Raw genomic sequence first — 22,164 nt, forward strand, 5'->3', positions numbered from 1 at the left:
TAAGGCACTCGAGGGCTCTCCATGGGAATTAATACACAGAGAGCCTGTTGAACTGAAATATTCTGTTCATTAGCCTTTTATCAGCCACTCATATTTTGGCAGACACCTCCACTCAAAATTGCTTATTAGCAGCACCAGATCAAGCATTTTTAATAGGGATGTAGTTTTAGTGGCACACACTATTAGTCAAAACATAGTGATCTAAATTGAACAATTTGCAAAGTGGAGGAGATGAAAGGAGTTAAAATCAAAGAGTTTCAATGTAAATGACTTCATTTTCATAGAATCAAAACCGTGACCTGAATTTATAACGTCAACCAGCTTTCATGTGAGATAACTATCTTACTGTAGATTTGTGTTTGATATTTTAACCATGGTTCATCATATAAACTTGAGAAATTAGACTTGTATTTCTTTGATGACTTTTAGAGGTTCAAAACCAACTTTTTCCCAAATACTTTACTGCAAAAATGTCAACTCACCTTATTATATTTCAGATCAAGTGTCACTAATGTCTCCTGATGTAGACACAAGCACATTGTCATATTGTCTAAAAACTTTGTCTTTTCAGAATAAAGGTCTTCTGATCTCCAGCCTTATGCAAACATTAAATTGCAACATGATTATATTCCATGGATAAATGTTTCGACACCATTTTAATACTTTTCAAGCTTTGTTGTTAATTAAGATTGTGTAGTCCTGTTTTATTTATATATTTTAAATTGATACCATTATTTTTCTAGTACACACGTTGAAATAAGGTTTGAAAATGTAAAAATAATAATTTGTCCATTTTCCTCAATAAACATTGACCTTTTCTGTTCTTTCTTTTTATAAAAGATTTGCAATACATACTTTACATAGTAATGTTGTCATTAAAACGTCATTCATATCTGAATCATTATTCAGCTATGATCATATAGGACATCAGCAAAACTGTGAGTGTAGACTCACCTCCCTTTCTGATGCTCCCTGAGGTGTATGTTTTATATATAGTGTGATTCAATATTGGTGGTTATGTCATTGTACAAACATACTATTACACTTACTTACTGTGTTTCCCACAGCTCATAATGTTTTGTGTCTCTCCTCTCTCTGGTGATGAACCTCCTATCAATCACCTTCACACCCTTTCTGAGAAATATGAGACAAAAATTTAATAACAGAGTCATACTGTATAACAAAATAAACTTTTTCACAACTGTGAGATGGTTTTATGTGTGCTGAGTGACAATTAAGGGTGTGTTCAGAGAGAAGTACAACTAAGAGAGCACTCACTAGTTTTGTGTATCTCATAACCAACATCAGCATGATACATGAACTTATTTAAAGAGAAGTATCCAATCATATAGCCTAGCTGGAGGACATTATTCAATCCCTATTAGTTGTCAATAATGCAGCAGCTGCAAAAAATACAATAAGCATAACTTACAAAACGTATACATTTCAAATAGACATATTAGTCACTTCATTGATGAGGAAAATGCATTATTGTCTTTATTCTTGTGATCATAACAGCCAAATATAATATTTCTGAAGTAAAGAATTAAGTCAAAGAAGATAAAGTTAAGTATAGAGGAGAGCGCTCATTTATGTATTTTTTGCTCTTCAAAAGTGATTGGCAGTTATATCCATATGTTCTGAGAGTGTGCCGCAGTAGCCAGATTTTGGAAGGTGGTTGCCTTTAACCTTTCTAACTTGCTTGCTGCACTCATTTTGAATCATCTATCAAGACTAGGCCTACGTTTGACATTGAACAAAAAACAAGCATAGTTGGTCTTACAACAGCAAAGAAACTCTTTATGTATGTATGTATGTATGTATGTATCCAGAGCTGTGTTTTTGTAAGTGCATATATCTGTTCTATTTACTTTTCTCCTTCTTCTCTTTTTGTAAGTTTATATTTTTTCCTAAAAATACAATTTTAAATAAAAAATATAAAGGAGTTCATATCTTTCATAAGTTAATGTGTAAATTCACAAGACCAAAACGAATAAGAGATGGTTTCAGAATGCAGTTCACATAAAAGAACATGTCACGTCAGTATTACTATCTTATTATTACTGGGCGAGGTGTCTTTTTACCTCCAAAGTGACCCCTCTTAAGTCACACACTATCTTTGACTCCGCGGGTCATGTGACGTTCACCACGCGCTCCATAAAACGTCATTACGCACGGCGCTGTCGACTAGTGTAAAATGAATTTGAGGCGGAATGAAAGTCGGAACTATGAACACAGCTTCACATTAACTTGGTAAAAGCGGCTGGCTCGAGCTCAGGTCAGTATGTTTTACACATTCAGGACGACATGTTGTCTCTGTCGGAGCAGAAACAAACTGTCACGTTGTGTTGTTTCAGTTTTGCTAAAAAGTTTAAAACCGGTGTGTCCACGTTGACAACTTTGTTTACAATGGTACTCATTCATATCTGCGCTGCCGCAGCGGTGGCAGCTCCAGGCCCGACTCGGCTCATTAAACTGGGCACATTAAGTTCATTAATGTCAGCTGTTGTAAATATGAGCATTTAGTGTCGCTGGAGTTTTATTTATATCGCACCTCAGCTCATAAAGTGACGCTGCTCTGCTTCCCAGTATTGACTGGCAGCATTTAAATAGCCCGGAGACGTGTGCATTAATCCCATTAACGCCACTACACATCCCTCCTCTTGGAAAACTACACCAGGCTGATGTTATTGTGTTCCTGTTAACGTTATAATGGTGGCAAAGCTTCAAGTATGTCCATACCTTTACAAGAGTATCATGGTGATGTAAAGAGACTCCGATCGTCTTTGAATGCCACACATACAGTAATATAATAATAATAATAATAATAATAATAATAATAATAATAATAAGAGATTTTGCACAGTAAATTAGGTCCAGTCTGAACTGGGATCACTTGTGAAGGTTTAAGTTCTGTTTCAAAGTTTTTACGTCATAAAACCAATTGATGCTCCATGAGCCAAACTTTAACCTAGACTTCAGTAGCCTAGATGTTCGACTTGTTAAAATAATTAAATGCAACACAATAGAAATACCATAATGTACAATGAACGGGAATTAAAGAAGGCTATAATAAAATCAGTATCAGTAAAGGTCCCTTCACTAAGTAGCTCAAGCCTGTTACATAATGACTTAACTGATCAAAGCTGTACAGGGGGAGTAATGCACACACACCACAGTGTGGTAGGTTCTAGTACAGGCTTATGTTTTCACTGACGGTGTAAGAAGACCTGTGTGTGAACAAGGGGGAAGTGTCTGTATCTGTATCTGTATTGTGGTGTAACACGAAGCAGAAGAAATATGTCTCGGCCTCAGCAATTTGTCAGAAATATGCAGCCAGGCCCACAGGAACTGACCTGACATTTGATAGCGCTTCACCCCTCGCCCTCCACCTCCACTCCACCCTGCTTCTAAAGTGTTATGTGGTCACTGCTAAAGCGAGGGGAGTGCATTTTTCTACTGATAAGGTTCAAATCTGTTGTGGTCGGAGATAATGTTGGTTTCACACCTGAGTAAACTGAAACTGAACTTCTTTTATTTTTTTAAAATCCACATCAGGTGCTCGATCATGACTCATGGCGATGACTGCTGTGCAGCAGCAGAGGATGGCGTGGAGAGCGACCAACAGCAGCCGCTCATTCTGGAGAGAGTGCAGAAAGAGGAGGAGAAGAGCTGTCGAACGGCTGCGATACGCCGACTGAAGAAACACTGCTCATGTACACCAGAGAAGGCCAAATCCAAAGTACTGGGCTTCTTCCCCATTGTGCAATGGCTGCCACGCTACAAGCTCAGGGACTGGATTTTGGGCGACTGCATGTCAGGACTGATTGTTGGAATCCTATTGGTCCCTCAGTCCATAGCTTACTCCTTATTGGCCAGTCAGGACCCTATATATGGTCTCTATACTTCTTTCTTCTCCTCCATCATCTACGCCCTCTTGGGCACCTCCAGACACATCTCGGTGGGGATCTTTGGGGTGCTGTGTTTACTGGTGGGGCAGGTTGTGGACAGGGAGTTGGCGTTGGCAGGTTACCTCACAGAGAGCAGCATCACCGGCGGCGGTAACGACAGCGTCGTCCTGCTGGCCGCCCAGGGGAATGGCAGCGTCGGGGTGGACTGCGACAGAAGCTGCTATGCGATCACAGTGGGAGCCACGGTTACCTTTACCGCTGGGGTTTACCAGGTGAGTGAGCAAGGGCAGGATCTCATGGACTAGACAGAGAGAAAGGATCACATGCTAATGTCAGTAAATGCTTCTGTAGTTCTTCAGGTGCCTATTTTAATCCTGTATATCCTGTTCTCTCAGGTGCTCATGGGCATTTTCCAGGTCGGCTTCGTCTCCGTCTACCTCTCCGACTCCCTCCTCAGTGGCTTCGCTACAGGAGCCTCCCTGACCATCCTCACCTCCCAGTTCAAGTACCTTCTGGGTCTGAAGATCCCCCGGCCTCAGGGCCGGTTCACCCTCTTCCAGACCTGGTACAGCCTCTTCACCAACCTGGGGAACACCAACATTTGTGACCTGGTGACCAGTGTGGTGTGTTTGCTGGTACTGATACCAACAAAGGAGCTGAATGATCGCTTTAAAGCCAAACTACCGGTAAAGACTAACTGCAGATTAGTTCATTTTGATAGTTATAATCATCTAGATCTGGTCTACATTACTTTTTTTGGTCGAAAAAACTACAAGGAACCAATTGCAAAGTCAGAAACCTATTGAATTACAATACAGGATGTATACTGTCTGACTAAACTCTGTACAGTTTGACCACTGTAATACAATAAGATGGTGATGTCAGATGGCTCGATTACATGGTTACTCACCTTTCAAACACTTTCAATTCAAGATATTTGTTTTGTACCAAATCATGGTACAGTATACATTATCTCAAGACACTTTAGGATATTTCCAATCACTAGTTGACTTGTTCTGGCCCAGCTCCACGTTGATAGTGACAGAAATGTTAGTATGCCAGTGGTTGTAGGTCAAAGTGTAACTGGGCTTAGGGGCAGACCACAAACAGATGTCCTCAATCTGTCAACATATGGGGAAAACCATTTTGATTGATGTTGATGTAACGGCACCCTTAGGCCAAACATTACTATATTAGTCCATCTTTAATGACCTCGGATTAACACTCAATTTCTGCCCTGTACTAATGAGAATTACTACTCTGTTGCTACTGTTGCTCACCCTGAGGTTTCTCCAATTTTTTCCCTGTTAAAATGATTTTTCTTGGGAGTCGATGTGAGGGTCTAAGGGCAGAGCATGTTGTCATGATGCTGTGTAAAGCCCTTTGAGACAAACCGTTTGAAAATCAAAATTACCTTGCCTTGCCTACTCCTAGGTCTACCAGTGGAAACACAGCTTCTTAGTCTTGTTTGCCATTTTTCTTTTTCTTACCCAGGCCCCAATCCCCTTTGAGCTCTTTGTGGTGATCATTGCGACAGTGGCCTCGCACTTCGGCCACTTCACCACAGAGTACGGGTCCGATGTGGCCGGCGACATCCCCACAGGCTTCCTCCCGCCGCAGCTGCCCCTCTGGTCCCTGATTCCCAACGTGGCCGTCGACGCCTTCTCCATCGCCATCGTGGGGTTCGCCATCACCGTCTCGCTGTCGGAAATGTTCGCCAAGAAGCACGGCTACACGGTGGACGCCAACCAGGAGATGTACGCCATCGGCTTCTGCAACATCCTGCCCTCGTTTTTCCGCTGCTTCACCACCAGCGCCGCTCTGACCAAGACCCTCGTCAAGGAGTCCACCGGTTGTCAGACCCAAGTGTCGGGGCTGGTCAGCGCTCTGGTCCTGCTGCTGGTGCTTCTCGTCATCGCGCCGCTCTTCTACTCCCTTCAGAAGTGAGCATACAAACTCTTACTTAGTTGTCGATTTAAGGGTCCTCCTCAATTATTCCACTTGCAAATGAATCTCCTAAGTAGGAGTAGACATTTTACTAATTAACTCTGCTTGAATGACATCCTGCTCATCCTTATCACACGATTCTTTTTTTTTTTAACATCACTGACATTTGCACTTGTTATTGCTACAGTTATAAATTTAATAGTCTTGTCTGTCTTGTCTGAAGAAAAAGGAAACTCTGAATGTCTTAGAGCCGTGAGCTGTAACTGTTTCCTAAAAATAGCACCTCCTTCTCCAAAAGCCGGTCAGAGCCGTCATGGCTGCTTAACTCACCCCAGCAATTTCACTCTTGAACAGTCAGACACGTCATGTTGAGGAGAATCATCATTACAGAGCATACATCACCAGCCACATGTAACTGAGACCTATTCAGTTTGGCCCAGAGCCAACATTAATGTCTGTGTCCATGTTAACACAGTTTTACAAAAATACATATACTATATATTTCTATGAATATATGTGATATAAAAATGACGTGAACACATATTTCTTTGGCTAAAAAATGTATTTGGTGATAAAAGGAGCTTAAAAAATCTTTAAAATTGCAAGAAATTGAATATTATTTGGAGTAAAACCTGCTTTAGGCATAAAATGTGTTTCTGTCGTTCCACTGTTCCAGTTTGTTCTGGTTCATAAGAGCACTTAAACATTTGCTTGTGGCGTCTATCTTTCTTTTTGTCAAAGGTTAACTTGTACAAATACTGATAACCTGTGGTTGTAGTTCAGGGTTGGTGCTGACTCTGCAGAGGCTGCGCTCGCTCAAATGTATTTGGGCAACAACATTTCAGTCCATTCTAATATCACAAGACTTGATTGTTGGATAATGAGGAGCAGAGATATGAATTACTGTAATAAAACAAGGGAGTTAATTGCTAACAAGAAAGATAACTGAGAGATGTGAGAATTGATTACTGGCTGATGATTGTGACTCAGGGTCATGATTAGTTTTTTTGTTGTTTTTTTTAAGAAGATTTGCTTCTAGAGTAAAAGATAGTTGCAGATGCGCTCACGGCTCCACTGATCATATCGAAAGTGTTTATCAAAAACCTGAATCGTAAAAGATCAAGGTTTCACTCTTCGAAATGCCCTAAAACAACGTCCATTCTTCATAGTTGTGATTGGTTGCTGTATTCCTTGAACACAACTAAGTGGATCTCCTAACCTTTGCCCTTTTCTTTTGTCTGCCCAGGTGTGTGCTGGCTGTAATCATTGTGGTCAACCTTCGTGGGGCTCTGCGAAAGTTCACCGACATCCCCCGCATGTGGCGTGCCAACCGCGTCGATGCCTCCATCTGGCTGGTCACCATGCTGACCTCGTCGCTGGTCAACACGGAGCTGGGTCTCCTCGTTGGGGTTTTGGTGTCGGCCTTCTGCGTCCTGGGCCGAACCCAGCAGGTTCAGGTCCTGGAGCTGGGCCGGGCTTCCACCAGAGAGCGCTACGAGGACCTGTCGTCTTACCGCGGCCTTCAGACGCAACCAGGAGTGGCTGTTTTCAGATACGAGGCTCCCATCTACTACGCCAACCAGAGCTTGTTCAAAAAGTCACTCTACAAGCGAGTGGGGCTCGACCCTGTGAGGGAGAAGACACGGCGCTTGAAGTTCGAGAAGAAGATGAGAAAACAGCAGGAGGAGGTTGCAGGAGATCCAAATATGAAGTCAGAGAAGGAGGAAGCTACAGCGACTGTGACCTTGATGCTTGATGAGAAGCCCCAGGCCCGTAGCTTACACAGCATAGTTATAGACTGCAGCGCCATCTTGTTTCTAGATACTGCTGGAGTGAACGCTCTGAAGGAAGTCCGCAAAGATTACGGAGAACTTGGGGTCAAGGTTGTCCTGGCCCAGTGTAATACCTCAGCACTGGACACTCTGGAACGAGGGGGGTACTACCCCGATACCAAAGGAGGTGATGGAGCGGAGAACAACGTTGTGTTCTACACCATCGAAGACGCCGTCCACTACGTCCAACGCCGCTCCACACCCAACGGAGACTGTGACACCAAATGCTAAGGAGATAATCTGTCCAAATATCCATGTTTACATGAACACAGTGTACATCTCACATAATCCAAGTCACTTACCGTCTATGTGCCTTTATGATGCTACAGTGGGAGCAGCAGTTAAAGGGAAATTTCCGTTTTTTACAATCTGGACCTTTTTTCTAGCATAAAATACGATAATTTACTCACCCAGATAACTTAAGTGTCATTACGAGTTGATCAGATGAAATTAGATCCAGCCGAGAGCCGCGTATATCCATATAATGCAAGTCTATGGAATGCAGCCTCTAAATAACACATTATCTGCCGCGAAACTCGTTCATTTCACCAATATTTTGTTATGACACATTAGTGCTGTTCCCCTCTGAGTCCGGGGTTAACTGTTATCAACATCCGGGGTCTGTAGGTTGACCTACTAACCTCTGACCTGGATGACGTCATCTCTGAGCGCTGTACGATTTGTTTACCTGAAAGTTGCTACTGGACTCACTAAAGCTCCGGCTAGTTGCACTGAAAATGGACCCGAATGCCGAAGCAGAATGATTATTATCAGAATGAGTCGGGCAGCGGCCGGAGATGACATCATCCAGGTCAGAGGTTTGTAGGTCAACCTACAGACCCCGGATGTTGATAACGGCTAACCACGGGCTCGGAGGGGAATAGCACTAGCGTATCATAACAAAATATTGGTGAAATTAACGAGTTTCACGGCCGATAATGTGTTATTTTAGAGGCTGCATTCCGGTGCCCTATAGACTCGCATTATATAGATATATGCGGCTCTTGGCTGGAGCTAATTTCGTCAGAACGACTTGTAATGACACCAAAGTTATCTGGGTGAGTAAATGATCATATTTTATGCTAGAAACAAGGTCCAGATTGTAAAAAACGGAAATTCCCCTTTAATAATATGGAGCTAAAGTACACAGTATATTTAAAAACTGGAACTTCTCTTTGGCTCCATCTGAACTTCACAATCATTTCCTCTTTGCACAGTCATCTGACAACACAACACAACACATCACACACAGTTATTTAGTGTCATATCTACGGTAAACCCATTTTGGTACAGGGACCTGAAACAGAAAATGCTGACTTCCACCATGTTTCTGTAAATTAGTCAGATGTGTAATGGCTGAAAATAGCCAGGATCATTGTTCACTAAAATTCAATGTAATTCCACACATTATAATGATGTAAGCTTATAATGTGTGGAATCCTGTGGGCTAATATGACATCATGTATATTGTGTGGTGGGTTGGGAGTTATTAGTCAATTTAAAGGTTTAAATTGGCAACGTTTTTCTGTTAAAAATAAATATATACAGTCTTTCTATGGCAAAAATCAAAGATGGGGAAAAAAATAGAAAATAGCCAGACTGTAGCTCACTGTGAATGTACCCATAATGCAGTTTTCTCTCATAGCGGAAACCATCAAGGGATTTTCTTTAGTTTTTTTTCTTTCTGTGGGAAAGACTTAGTCGTGTTTACAAAGCCATAAAGTGATAATTTAACACTGATCTTTAAAAGAAGTGGGAAACAAACACATTTGTTACCTTTTGTTGCCTTTATCTTACACTGCCTTTTAATGACGCCCATTCAGTGCCTTTACTGTTGTAATGTTTTCATATCGAGTCATTTCACATATGAATGTCTGTCGTCTTTTACTGTTGTAACTGGACAACTTAAATGTTTGTCTTTGTTTTCCAAAGAGAGTAACATTAGTTCATGATCCACAATCTTATTACCTGGAGTTTATCTCAGAAACAACCTTGTGGGCCAGGACTGAATGCCTCACTTTGTCTGCTGCTTTATGTTTGTTCCATGTTTGCTGTGGGTGACAACGTTACTGACGCAGCTTTAGCCTAAGTTATTATAGCTAAGTAAACACACAGCTGCAGGCTGGGTGGTGAATGGGAACAGAGTTTGAAAAACCTCTGTGATGAATGCTATGTGAGATTCACATCCAAACGGTCTTCGTGGACTTGTTAAGTTGAATTTAATTTCAAGTTGTGCCTGTTGGACCTCAAGATCATTTTCTTTTAAAGACAAAAATGCTAATCCATAAGATTATTGTACCATTGATGTGCAAAGCATACCTCTAAAGTTCAGATAAAGAAAAACGAGGGTCCAGTCCTTTTTATTTCTCTGAATGCTCAGGGTTGGCTTCTTAACAGTATGTTAGAGCAAAAGGTGTGACTGTAAACTTAGACTTAAACAATGTCCCAAATATTACAGAGCAGAAACGACAGGATGTTCTCAACAGCCTGAAACAACAACAGGTCCTTCTGGAGAATTAGGAATCACATGTTTTATCAAAAACCCCTGCAGGACAATGAGGTCACAGCCCTCACTGAAGCCTTTCATAAAAAAAAAAATTTTGATTAAAAGTCATACTTAAATGAAGAATGGGTTTAAATCCAACCATTTAAAAAAAAAAAAGTCTGGATTAACCATGTTGGAGAAGTTGATGCTATGTTTTCTACATTTCTTCACTTGTGTCTAAAACCAAAGTGCATTAAACTATCTATGAACACATAGCACTTAATATAACTTCATTTATCTCAATACAGTAGTGTCATGTTATATTATTGTATGACATAAAAACTATTATAACTTTTGTAGCCTTTTATGTAGTAGTTTTGTTTTTTCTTGTTTGTGTCGTCATTGTATTTTTTTTAAACCAGAAATGTAACAAGCACAAAACTGCCTCCATACAATTTTGGGGTTACACTAGCTTTACTCTGCTTTTTATCCTTAAGCTAAACTGAATGTAAGAGTTTAATCTCAATTCAGGTCTATTTTCCATATCATTTCTTATACATGTTTATGAAACTGCGGCTGTACAATTTATTCCAAAATTCACTTATTCTGTACCCTATAATAAAAACCTTTATATTTATGTATGTGGATAAGTGCCTTAACAGTAAATGGATCTCTTTACATCCAGGTATTCATGCTTGAGCAGCTACTGTATATTTTAGTTCTGTGGGGTGAATATCAAAGCCCCATTGTTACTCTAAAAGCGCCAGGTCTACACATGCAGCTATGTGTATTTACAGAGCACAGGAATGTTTTTGTGTGGAGCAGAACTGAGTGACGACTTGCACGACTTTCTATTCTTTGGTTTTCCCATCCCGTAATACTGCTCCACCCTTACAAAATAACCGCCTTTTACAGTCCGGCTGAGCAGACTGGCTGAACCGGAGCTGGAGGAATCTGCCTCGGCCCCTCCCATTATCATGACATGTGCATGTGTTGTGTGAGACGTCCTCACTACACAGTTCCCTCATTTGAACCCGAGTGCATGTCGTCAAACTCTCAGTCAACGTCATGTCAAACTCTGGTAATGGTTTCAGGACGTTTCTGACCCATGTCCTCTTGGCTGTTGTCCACTCATAATGACTCTGTCCCCAGGTTAGATCAATACAAGTTCAACAGTAACTTACATCATGTACTTCTAGTTCAGCTTCGATCTTACCCTGTTTTGTATTTATGTTATGAATTAAAAGACAACTGTGATGCGATGTGGCTCCTGAGATGTTTTGTTAAATTAAATTCCTCAAACTAACGATAGTGTGTTTACTTTATTGTAAGTGTTAATATATAAACATGAAGGTTCAGGGCTGGTTGTTTTTTTTGTTTGTTTTTTTTTTACGTTGAAGTTGGCTGTGATGTATTTTTTAAGACTTGGCCTTGGGACACACTTGGCCTTTTTTTCACGGCTTCTCTCCTCCAATGTTTTTTACCGATATAAATCTGAAGCAGCATTTTTACAATTCAATACAAAAAAACACATTAAAAAGAAATTGGGTTCGCCTTAGGAATAACATTGTAAAAGTGCACTGTGTATAAACTGTTGTGGAAATTTCCTTTAACTTGTGAGAGAGAAAATCACAAGTCCAGCAAATTGAGGTTTCATTTTAAGTATTTTATTTTATCTTGCAAGAGGTGGACTGTCATACACACAAAAGTCTGTACGAGAGTGCACCCTGAAAATTGGTAACATCAGGTTACATAGGCACAAGAGCAGGAAGGAGCCATGTGCTCCTCCTTGGAGGCGGCATCATACATTGTCCAATAACATTATTGCATTCTTGCAGAATAAGTTTGCATAGTACAAGTTTGCACTTAGCGCTCATGACATGTCACTGGACTCTTATAAGGTTAACTCATATGTAAAGGCAGGAAGCTAGTGGTTGTCTGTAATTTAAGGTTTGTTGTGGTTTTTTGACATCTCACTGTGGTTTTGGATATGGAGAAAACTGCTTGCTTAAGCGTAATCATCATAAAATAACAGGAACCAAGTCGGACACCTGCATACTACCTCATGCACAGCAGACAAGTACAACTTGCGCTTTCTTCAAAGTTCATCTAAAGTTCATGAGCATACATCTTCAAAGTTCAATCAAGGGTCATAAACATAAAAAATTCCATTACAAAACTCCTCAGGTTTATCATGCAGTTAGCCTCAAATACAAAAGAAGTGTCAAGTGGAGGAGTGAAAATTTTTCCATATTATGTTTTTTTTTTCTAAGTTCAATATTGTATTTTACAATAAATGAAGACGCAGGACTTCATGTTATATTCTGTGTGACTCGTGCCGTCGCTTTTGAATTAATAAAACACTTTCACATGATGTGTCAGTGTCTCTTTCCTCAGGTGGCGTCTTATGCAAACTGAACACTGCAAACAGAAACACTGCCTCAACTCTTCACTCGCCCTAAAGTTCTTTCTTTTGTGTGTTTCAGCTGCTTATCTCAGTGCACTGCTGTTCTTTGAGGCAACTAAATCCTGTTTCGGTTTTATTAATGTTGAGAAAACAACTTATTTACCTATAGACCTGGAAGCAGTTCAAGTTTAGGAGGCCTTTCATCATGTGTGTTATTATGCCGTTGAATTCCAAATCTGTGCTTCAGTTCCTGTCTAACAAACTGGAATTTTTATTGCAAGTTCCTTTTGTGACTGTTTTTTGGATAAGCACTTATTTATCAGTGTTTTCCACCTGCAGGTTTTCCACCTGCAAACACTTTACATTTAAAACAGTTCAAGTGTTAAATTAAAGCAGAAGTAAGCAGAATGTTTGTGTTAATATAAGTCTTAAATAGTTATATCTTCCGACAGCAATCACTTACATAGAGTGTTTGGTCCGAAACACGGGTCTGTCAGTCACTCTGCTCTGCTGTAAGCCGAGGAGAAAACTTCTTGTATACTTCCTTGTATCCTACAACCTTTATCCAATGAGGAGAGAGAACGGCATGAAGGGCTGTGTGTGCAGCCAAGGGATGCGCGTGAATGTGGTGACCTAGGGACGAGGATCAATAGATCCATGACGAGGGCAGGGACTGCTAACTCCATCGGCTGACAAGAAGTTAGCCAAAACGAACTGATCGCTTACTTCTGCTTTAGGTTCAGTTTTTCTTTTTCACAAGTTTCAAGGTGAAGAATGAAACTAAACAGCTCTCAGCCGTCCAATGATCCTTACTGACCAGTGAAGTGAGTGGCACCAGGAAAATTGCCAGCTTGTGATGAGCATACACTCACCCATCAAAGAGGACACACTCTCAATCATGCACAGCATTGGTCCTCAATAAAATGTGAACAGGAGAGTGATGTAAACAGTCATCATGACAGAAGAAGTTAGTTGTAGACAGGAGATTTGGACCAGGCTGTAAACGTTGACATTTTAACATGGAAGTCTATGAAGACTGACTCACTGTTGGAGACTCACTCTAGTGGTCAGGCGAGGAACTGCAGCTTCTGATTCTTCATGTCGGCATCATTGGTTTCTGCTTGGCCACATGAAGAACTGGAAAAAAACACACATAAAATAAGATGTTACTGGAACTAAACAATGAATCAAGGAAGCATTACAGCCAAGGGCAATGTTCCAGTGGCAGGGGAAATCATTTCATTAGTTAAATGTGTCACAGAGAGACTGTGGTGTTACACAAACGCCACAGGCTCATAGATCAGATTATCTAAGCCCAAGAGAACATGAGCCTAAGAGAAATACAAGAATAACCGAATCTGAAATCCTGACCAATATCACAACATGTGCCAGAGTAATGACTATATATATTTTTTAATATGGTTCATTGATAAAGGATGAGTGGAATTACATAAAATTTGGTACTTCAGAGGGAAAACTACAAATCTTGTTAAGAGCCCATGAAAGCAACAGCAGGGAGTCTTCTCTGAAACACGCTGCCTTGACTAACCTCCTTACATGAGCTATAATAAACTTACAGACTTAATTCAGAGCGCCTTGCACTCTCTCTGCTTCTCATTAAAACTCCCCAGATGACAAATTACACAGAGTAATAGACCCACAGATTCCAGACAAAAGTCAATGCGGGTTTCAAGGTGAATGGGAATCCTTGAGGATTCAGTCAATAGTTCCAAATGAGACATTATCAAGATAAAATAGCTGAGGGTGCGACTTCCTGGGCAGCAACACCACCAATGTCAACTGTCTGTCCTGACTCTAATGACATGAGCTGCTCTGAGAGTTGTAATATCCAAAACTAAAGAACTGACTTCACTGAGCAGAGGGAGGAGCAGTTTGTATTTTTAGTTTTTCATGGTGAAAGAGACGCCTGTGTCACAATGCAGGGCCAGAGTGGAGTCTAAATACTGACATATAATATCACCAAACAGGGCTCCAGACTAATATAACCTTTTTAACTAGGAGCACAGTGGTCCCTGACTTAAAGGAGACATTTTCTGTCCCTTTCCCACAAATTAAAATAGTTCCCAGGTGTCATAAAGACATGTCTGACTTGCTTTGGTCAAAATACCCCAAGGATCAAACATCACAGCTCTTTTCATCCTCTCTAAACAGCCCTGTTCAGAATGGCTGGTTTCAGTGCCTGTCCCTTTAAAATGCAAATGGCCCACTGCTGGCCTCGCCCCACCCCTTCTACCGGTCCCAGGTAGGGGTGGTATTATGCAAATTCTTAAGTTAGTTACATCACTGGAAGACAACTGAGGGAACAGCTCGTAAAACCACGTGGATTTCAACCTAGGGAGCCTATATGTCCCCTTTAAATCTTAGGGGTGCAAATATTTACATTTCCTTTTCATTAATGATCCTCATACACCTTGGCCTGACACCTGTAATGACAGATTCCAGGTTCTTTGAGTGTTGAAAAAAAAAGGCAGCAAATTTAGTGGTTGCACATGTGCAAGTAGAAATTCACTTGCACTGTTTCAAATTTTAGGGGCAACCCCCCCCCCATTTAGGGGCAGTCTGCCAAACTTTCTGAACTGTGAACTGTACATTGTTAAATCTTTAACCTGTAAGAAAAAGTTCATAAAATGATGTGGCAGTATTTCATTCCTTATGTTTCTAAACATTACAGAGTCCCCCTGGTACTATCCTTAAAATCTATATGCTTTGTGATGTTCTCATCTACTTTGTTACAGTTGTAGTCAAGGAGTTGCTGAATGCATTCAGTTGCTACCATGGTGTTTTCCACTGTGTAAACAAGATAATAAAAAAAATAATTTTCTTTTGGTTCATCATAATTTGCTCAGGCACAGGAACAGTCACAATGTTACCAACACTGGAGTTATATTATCTAAGGCCTTGACTGTCCATTGAGATAAAGATGATGCATATGACCTGATTATTGTGGAGCTGGTCTTGATTCATTTTGTGTCAGTCTGTTTAGGAGCCTCCACCTTCAAAAACCCCTAACAGGTTAAATACCACGAGTTTGCTGCTCTCTAGGTCTGCACAAGAGCTGTGATCATTTTGGACCATTTTTATCCCTTCATTCTTCTCCTCTGTCTCTGTCACATCCCCCAGAAGACAGTGCTCCCCGGTCCCCGCCTTGCAAAAGAAAATTCAAGAATTATCGATGAAAGTTTGGGGTTGAATGAGGATCCTTATGTGTCCTCTCTGTTCTCTGATGCTTTAATCAATGACCAGTCTGGCCTTTTGTAAACTTGTGGAGGAGGTAAGAGTTTAGTGATTAAAAGCTCTGGGCTCTGTCTCTGTCTCTGTCTCTATCTCCTGCTCTTATCTTCTCCCCCTCCCCCCCCTCTGTTCTCCTTCTCCTCATTTATCACATTCACAAGGGCTCATTCAGTCTGAGGTGTACATGAGTGGGTGTCAGCGTGGAGATGAATTTACTGGGTGCGCGGAAGTTTTACAGAAATGACAGACACACAGTGAAGTGCCCGTTATCTCGTGTGCAGAGTGTTAACGAGTTTCTAACAGTCCACATAATCAATAGATTTTACTGCACCGTGAAGAGCTGGTTCTGTAGTGAGATCTAGGAAGGTTTGAATTTCTTCGATGATAAAGTGACATAAGCAAATAACACAAATACTCTAGAGATATTTACATTTGTTTTTGTTTTTTTATTCCATAAAATGATGCAAGTGATTTCATTCATCTTGGTTGGAGTTGGATTATTCTGAGCTGTGCAAAGCAGTGACTCTATTTTGCCACCAGGAGGCAGCATTGATCAAGAAACTGGGAATATTAAAGTTTGGAGAATTTGGGAAAGAACAAAAGAGACACTTTGGAAAATAGTGTGTCTGATGCAATTTCTGTATTTCGAAATATTGAATAATGCAAAAAACAGTTTTTATGACATCAGAATATTATTTTTGAATTAGCGTGTACAGAGATACACCGCAGACTAATATCTGCTGCACTTACAGTTTGATGCTGTAAACAGACAGAGCAAATGAACATATTTACCATCAAAGATCAATAAAAAGATGAATATATTCTGAGATGATTTATAACATTTTATTTGGGATAAAACAAATAAGGTTTTATGTTCCTTTCTGAACTGTAGCTGTCTGTCCTCTGTGTGCACTCGACAAACTTAATCAAGCAAGGAGACAGACAGAGGTGAGTAGACCTGGTTGTCTGCAGAGGTGAGCACACTAAAGGTGATTACAGTCTCTTTCACGGTTTGTTGCCTCTCAAATTATATCTACTGAAGAACGGCACCTGTGTTGATTAGTATGTGATGTGCTGGGTGAACGCAGCAGATTCACACTCCATCCCTCCATCTCTCTCTCTCTCCCAGCCTTCATATTTTTCATCATCAGTAACTCCCCGGATCACTCAATTAATCAAGAGTGGAAGAGGAAGAAAAAAAAAACCCTCTGCTCCACTGAAAACAGAATTGAGAATGAGTATTTAATATGATGCTTAACTGATTCTTGATGTGATGTAAACTTCACACTTCAAAATAATAAGCTTCAATCTAGAATAGCTCCACACCGTCTGAGTCTATCCTTATTTTCACTGAATTAAAATCGAACCAGGAGTCTGGACAACAGCTTCAGTCTCAATGACATGTCCTTGTTTGCTTTTCCAAAGACAGACAGACAGACAGAGAGAGAGAGACTCACATATGAAGCATTCGTCATCCACATTGCTTCAAGTAATCAAAGCTCAATGTTCTGTGAAGGGACATTTCTATATTTCACAGAGAAGCCAATGTTTATCTTTGCTGTCAAAACAGTTTTATCACCACTTTCTCAAAACTTTTTTTTCCCCTCAGTAGCAGCTGACATATCTGTAATGTCTCTATAGCTACAAAAAGAATGAGCTCAGTGACATAATGATGAATCAAAATGCAGATAAACATCTCTTTTTTCATGTTATTTTGCTTCACATTGTGAATAGAGCGGTAGCAGGAGGAGGATGTTTAAGTGGTACAAGTGGTTTTTCTGATACAATCAAAAGTGGGAAAAATAAAACTGAGATTGCAGTTCAGTAGTTCTCATAACAATTCACTTGATGTCAGGAAGGGTAAGAAAAGCTGTCAGTCACAGAGGTGAACACACTTCTTTAAAAAAAAAACTTTACTGCACTTCTGTAAATATTCTTGCAAACTAACACCAGGTCAAACTGGAACAAGTCGGCTTGTTAAAGGACGAGTTCGCTCCCATTCACCTGAGGTCAGTTTGGTTTTGTTTATGCAGCAGACATCTTCTCCGAAACAGAAACTTCTGTCTTCGCTCAGTTCCTGCATGGGAAGAAAGTGAGAGTCAATGCTCAGAGGGAGGTTTCTGAATGATCCAAACTAACAACAACACTGATACTGAAAAGACTCATTACAGAGAAACTAGACGAGATTTGCACCTTAATTAAACGGCTTTGGAGTAATTATGATAGTTTAATGACTTGTTACAGGGAGAATGGAGGCTCTGGAGTCTACTGGCCAAAAAACAAACAAACAACCTTGCAAGATGAGTGCCTCCACTATGGACAACACTACGACACAAACATGTCCACTAATCCATAATCTCTTATTAATGTTACCCACCTCTGTAGACATCGCTCCACAGATTGCCTTCTTGCAAGCTTTCTTGAAAACAAATGCACATGGAGGGAGGAGGGTTACTTGGGAGTTCTTACCTCACTCCAAAAACTGTAGGAGGAGCTGCGTGGAGAAAAGAGCAACCATAGCAGAAAAAAGCGACCAGACTTGGATAGTTCCCTTGTATGCAGAATTTGTATCTGAACGCGATGCTACATTTTTACCTTAATTAAACAGCTTTGGAGTAATTGTGAAGGTTTAATAAATTGCTTAACTTGTTACAGGGAGAATGGAGGCTCTCTGCCTTCATATGCGTGTCACTTATTGTGTCTCTTGGCTGAAAAACCACTTTGCAAGATCAGGTGTCCCAGCTCTCTTCTCTGCGGCACCACCACAATCGCCCCCTGTAAACCATAATCTCTTATTTATGACAGATTTAACTATACAAATATACACGTTGTAACACTGTATATGATATAAAACGTTATATAACGCTCTTTTGATTGATTTCTCGCCGGCTTTGTTGTAAACAAATGCACATGGCCAGGATGAGGGTTAGCAAAACAGCGGAAAAGCGACTGGACTTACATAGTTCCTCTTTAATGTTTGATGCCAACACAGTTCCATTCACCTGCACAGTACCGGAGTGGATACAGAAACCTCAATAACATCAACACTGAACAAACACTGTAAAACTAAGAGAGCAAATATGTACTGAGTTAATGCACCTGCTGGTTTACTTCTTCAACATTAATCTGCTCAGTCAACATCTTTTCTGAGATGAAGAGGAGGTGAAGTTGCTCACTCTGACCTCAGCACACACTCCCAAACAGACTGACTGTGTGTGTGCCTGAACATCCCTCTGATCGCTGAAGTCGACCACTACTTATGCAGCGAGCCTTCGTTAGTAAAGACAATCTCTGAACAATTAACTGAATAAACCGAGTGTCCGTTCTGCACAGTATTAATTCTGAGCCATGACTCGACTCACTAAAGTGGCCAACAGGGATCTGGAGCAGACAGATGGTGTGGAGGAGGTCGAGGGCAGCAGTACATATACTGACAAACTACCACACACACATGCGGAGTCACACATGCATGATGACCCCAGTGAGCCGCCGACCGTGATGCCAAACACTCTGCTTCATCCCCTGACTGAAAAATTAATGGATCAGTGGATCGGCCGGGCTCACACATGGTATCAGTGGACCGCCGGAGGCTGCGACCGCATCTCAGCCAGAGAGTGACGGGGAGTAGTCGGGAGGTTCAGCGTGAACCGAGTCCACTCAGACGAAGCCCACTGCTCCGTTCACTTGGAGATCAGCAGCAAAGGCGGACGTGACGGTTGAGTTCATTAGAATAACACTTCTGCAGGTATCCATGGAGACGTGACCAAATTGGCCCAATTTCAAATCGACTAAATGTCACATTTCCCACGAGAAAGTTTCTAACAGTGACGCCCACGTTCTGTTCTTCTGGGAGAACTTATATCTGAAAATGACTGCGAGCAACAGCCACAACGTAACATGATTATGAATAAGATGAATCTGTCAGTGACACCAAGACAACAATATTCATTCATCATCATCAGCAAAAATAGGAGAAGAAAATGTTCAGCTCACGACAGCAAAAACACTTCAGCAATGCACAAGAAAGCAGAGGCATCAAACTCTGACTCCATATATGATCCAGACTCTCCAAAAGATCCAAAGTGGATCTCTTTGGATTCTTTGGCCGTCTAGAAGGACAAAATGAAGGAAAGATAGAGCTTATGTCTTAGAATGAACATGGCAATGATTTATAAATATCAAAATCCTTAAATGCAGTGGTGAAGTCTGTCCATGCTCTTAAAGGGATACTTCACTTCACCCATTTTCTACACACTGTCATGCCAAGGAAGGGTTTGGAGAACTTTCAGAGTCATCAAAACGCTTTTGGAGTCCCAGGGGGGGTCCGGCTGGCAACGGAGTTTCATGTAATGGCGGTGGATTGTGCTCACTTTTGAATCGTCCAACTATGAAACATCCAGATACCTCCATACTGCTCGTCTGTACTGACCTAAGTGTCCTGAAGCCGCCACATGGAAAAGTTGTTGCGAGATGTGAGATGTTCTTCCGTGTTTACATCATACATCCAATGGTTTACAACGACGAACGAGCAACTACTACAACAAGGCTAAAAACAGAGATCAAAATTTTTTTTCCGAACAACTTTTTCATGTGGCGGCTTCAGGACACTTGGGTCAGTACAGACGAGCAGTATGGAGGTATTTGGATGTTTCATAGTATGTGTTTTGGAAGATCCAAAAGTGAGCACTATCCACCGCCATTATATGAAAATCCGTTGCCAGCCAGACCCCCCCTGGAACTCCAAAAGCGTTGATGACTCTGAAAGTTCTTCCTTGGCATGGCGGTGAGTAGACAATTGGTGAATAATCGATTGTGGGTGAAGTATCCCTTTAATAATATCTGCACATTTGTACAAAACTATGGCCTTGATCTCCTCCTCCTTGATGTGGCTCAGTGGCATCCAGCTCCAGTGTGTGTTTGATGAACAAAGAACCTCATCTCATCTCATCTCTGCCCAAATTCAGCCTGGTTTGATTTCCAGGAGAGAGAAAGCCTTAGTTTTTCTGATGGATTATAATAAACCCTCTGTGTTTTACATGGGTCAGTCTTAATGCAATACTAATGGGATCTGCAGAGCAATATTTACTTTAATTGCAGCGGACACTTAATGTGCCTGCTTCCATTGTACTTGTTGAATATGATGGAGAGCTGTGACACAAAGAGGTTGTTTTTTTTTGGTTTAAATTTCCTGTCAGTAGCTTTATAGTAGATGTGATTGTTATTAATAGCAGCTTTGGAAGAAGAAACCCCTGCTAAGTGCCTACCCACTCTGGTAGATTAAGTCAACTGCAATTTCAGCGTACAATGTTTTGAAAAGGCTTCTAATGCTTCTCTCAGCTCATCTCTGATAAAAGGGCGTGTCAGTCTGCGGCGACCTCTGAGCCGCTCAGAGGAAACCGTCACAGGGAGAAATAGAGAAGAAAGTAACACAGTGAAAGATGAAGAAGCTCACCAGCTCAGGGAGCAGCAGAAGTGACAGGAACATTTCATCCCTCCAGACTGATAAATGTTCTTTTTTTCCTGCTTGGCCACGAGCGTCAGTGGTCAGCAAAACAGACAACGTACTGTATAACTCAAGATAAATTTACTTACTTATTTACTTATCCACGTATTTATTTGTTTTTTTCTACTTTCCTTCTTTCTCTCCTTATTTTATTTTTTATTTTTTCCGTTCACACAGCTTCATTCACTCATTTTCTTTATTTATATATTTATTTTTTCCTCTCTCTTCAAAATTCCATTTAAGCACCCATCCTCCGCTCCCTCTTCCTTCTTTCATCCTTTATTCTTATTGTTCCTATTTTTCCTTCTTACTTTCAGAATTATTACTGTTATTTACGCTATGAGTTATGTTGTGTTTGCTGTCTGGCTCATGCTATCACAACTGTTATCCTTAATACCATTTATACTGTTATTATTATTATTATGACCTATGTTTTTATCATTATTCTTTCATTTCTTTCTTTATTACTGCACTATTACGATCATCACACTACACCTGAATTACACACATATGCACACTTTGTGCATCCATTGCTGTATGGCTGTTATGTTGTTTGTCTTGTATCTCACAATAAAGTAAAAAAAATAACTCAAGAAAAGAATACAATAAAACAAGTTATGCACATTAAGATATGCATGAAAACTATTACTTTTCATACAATATCGAGTGAGATCAGTTGTTAAAGCCGATGGTTTAGTGGTCGGTCAGTCTGCTCAGCTTGTAGTGTGCGGTGACCTCCTACAGGGGGCAGCATGACCTGATAAGAGGACCACAAAAGAAGTCGTCCTTTTATTTGTGAGCGCTGCAGCAGCACAAACAGGTGACTA

General features: G+C 40.8%; 1 protein-coding gene across 1 annotated transcript; it reads left to right on the top strand.

Annotated features, from left to right (window-relative positions):
* The first annotated feature begins 2,170 nt into the window (after positions 1-2,170).
* slc26a2 (solute carrier family 26 member 2) lies at positions 2,171-8,048 on the top strand. Its single transcript, XM_085789260.1, has 5 exons — positions 2,171-2,278; positions 3,559-4,183; positions 4,307-4,597; positions 5,406-5,854; positions 7,105-8,048. The coding sequence occupies exons 2-5, from the start codon at positions 3,569-3,571 to the stop codon at positions 7,919-7,921; spliced, it is 2,172 nt and encodes a 723-aa protein (XP_085645386.1). The 5' UTR covers positions 2,171-2,278; positions 3,559-3,568; the 3' UTR covers positions 7,922-8,048.
* The last annotated feature ends 14,116 nt before the right edge of the window (positions 8,049-22,164 follow it).

The sequence above is a fragment of the Trachurus japonicus genome, chromosome 10 (assembly GCF_045865225.1).
Source record: "Trachurus japonicus isolate A0001 chromosome 10, Traja_1.0".
Lineage (NCBI taxonomy): Eukaryota > Metazoa > Chordata > Actinopteri > Carangiformes > Carangidae > Trachurus > Trachurus japonicus.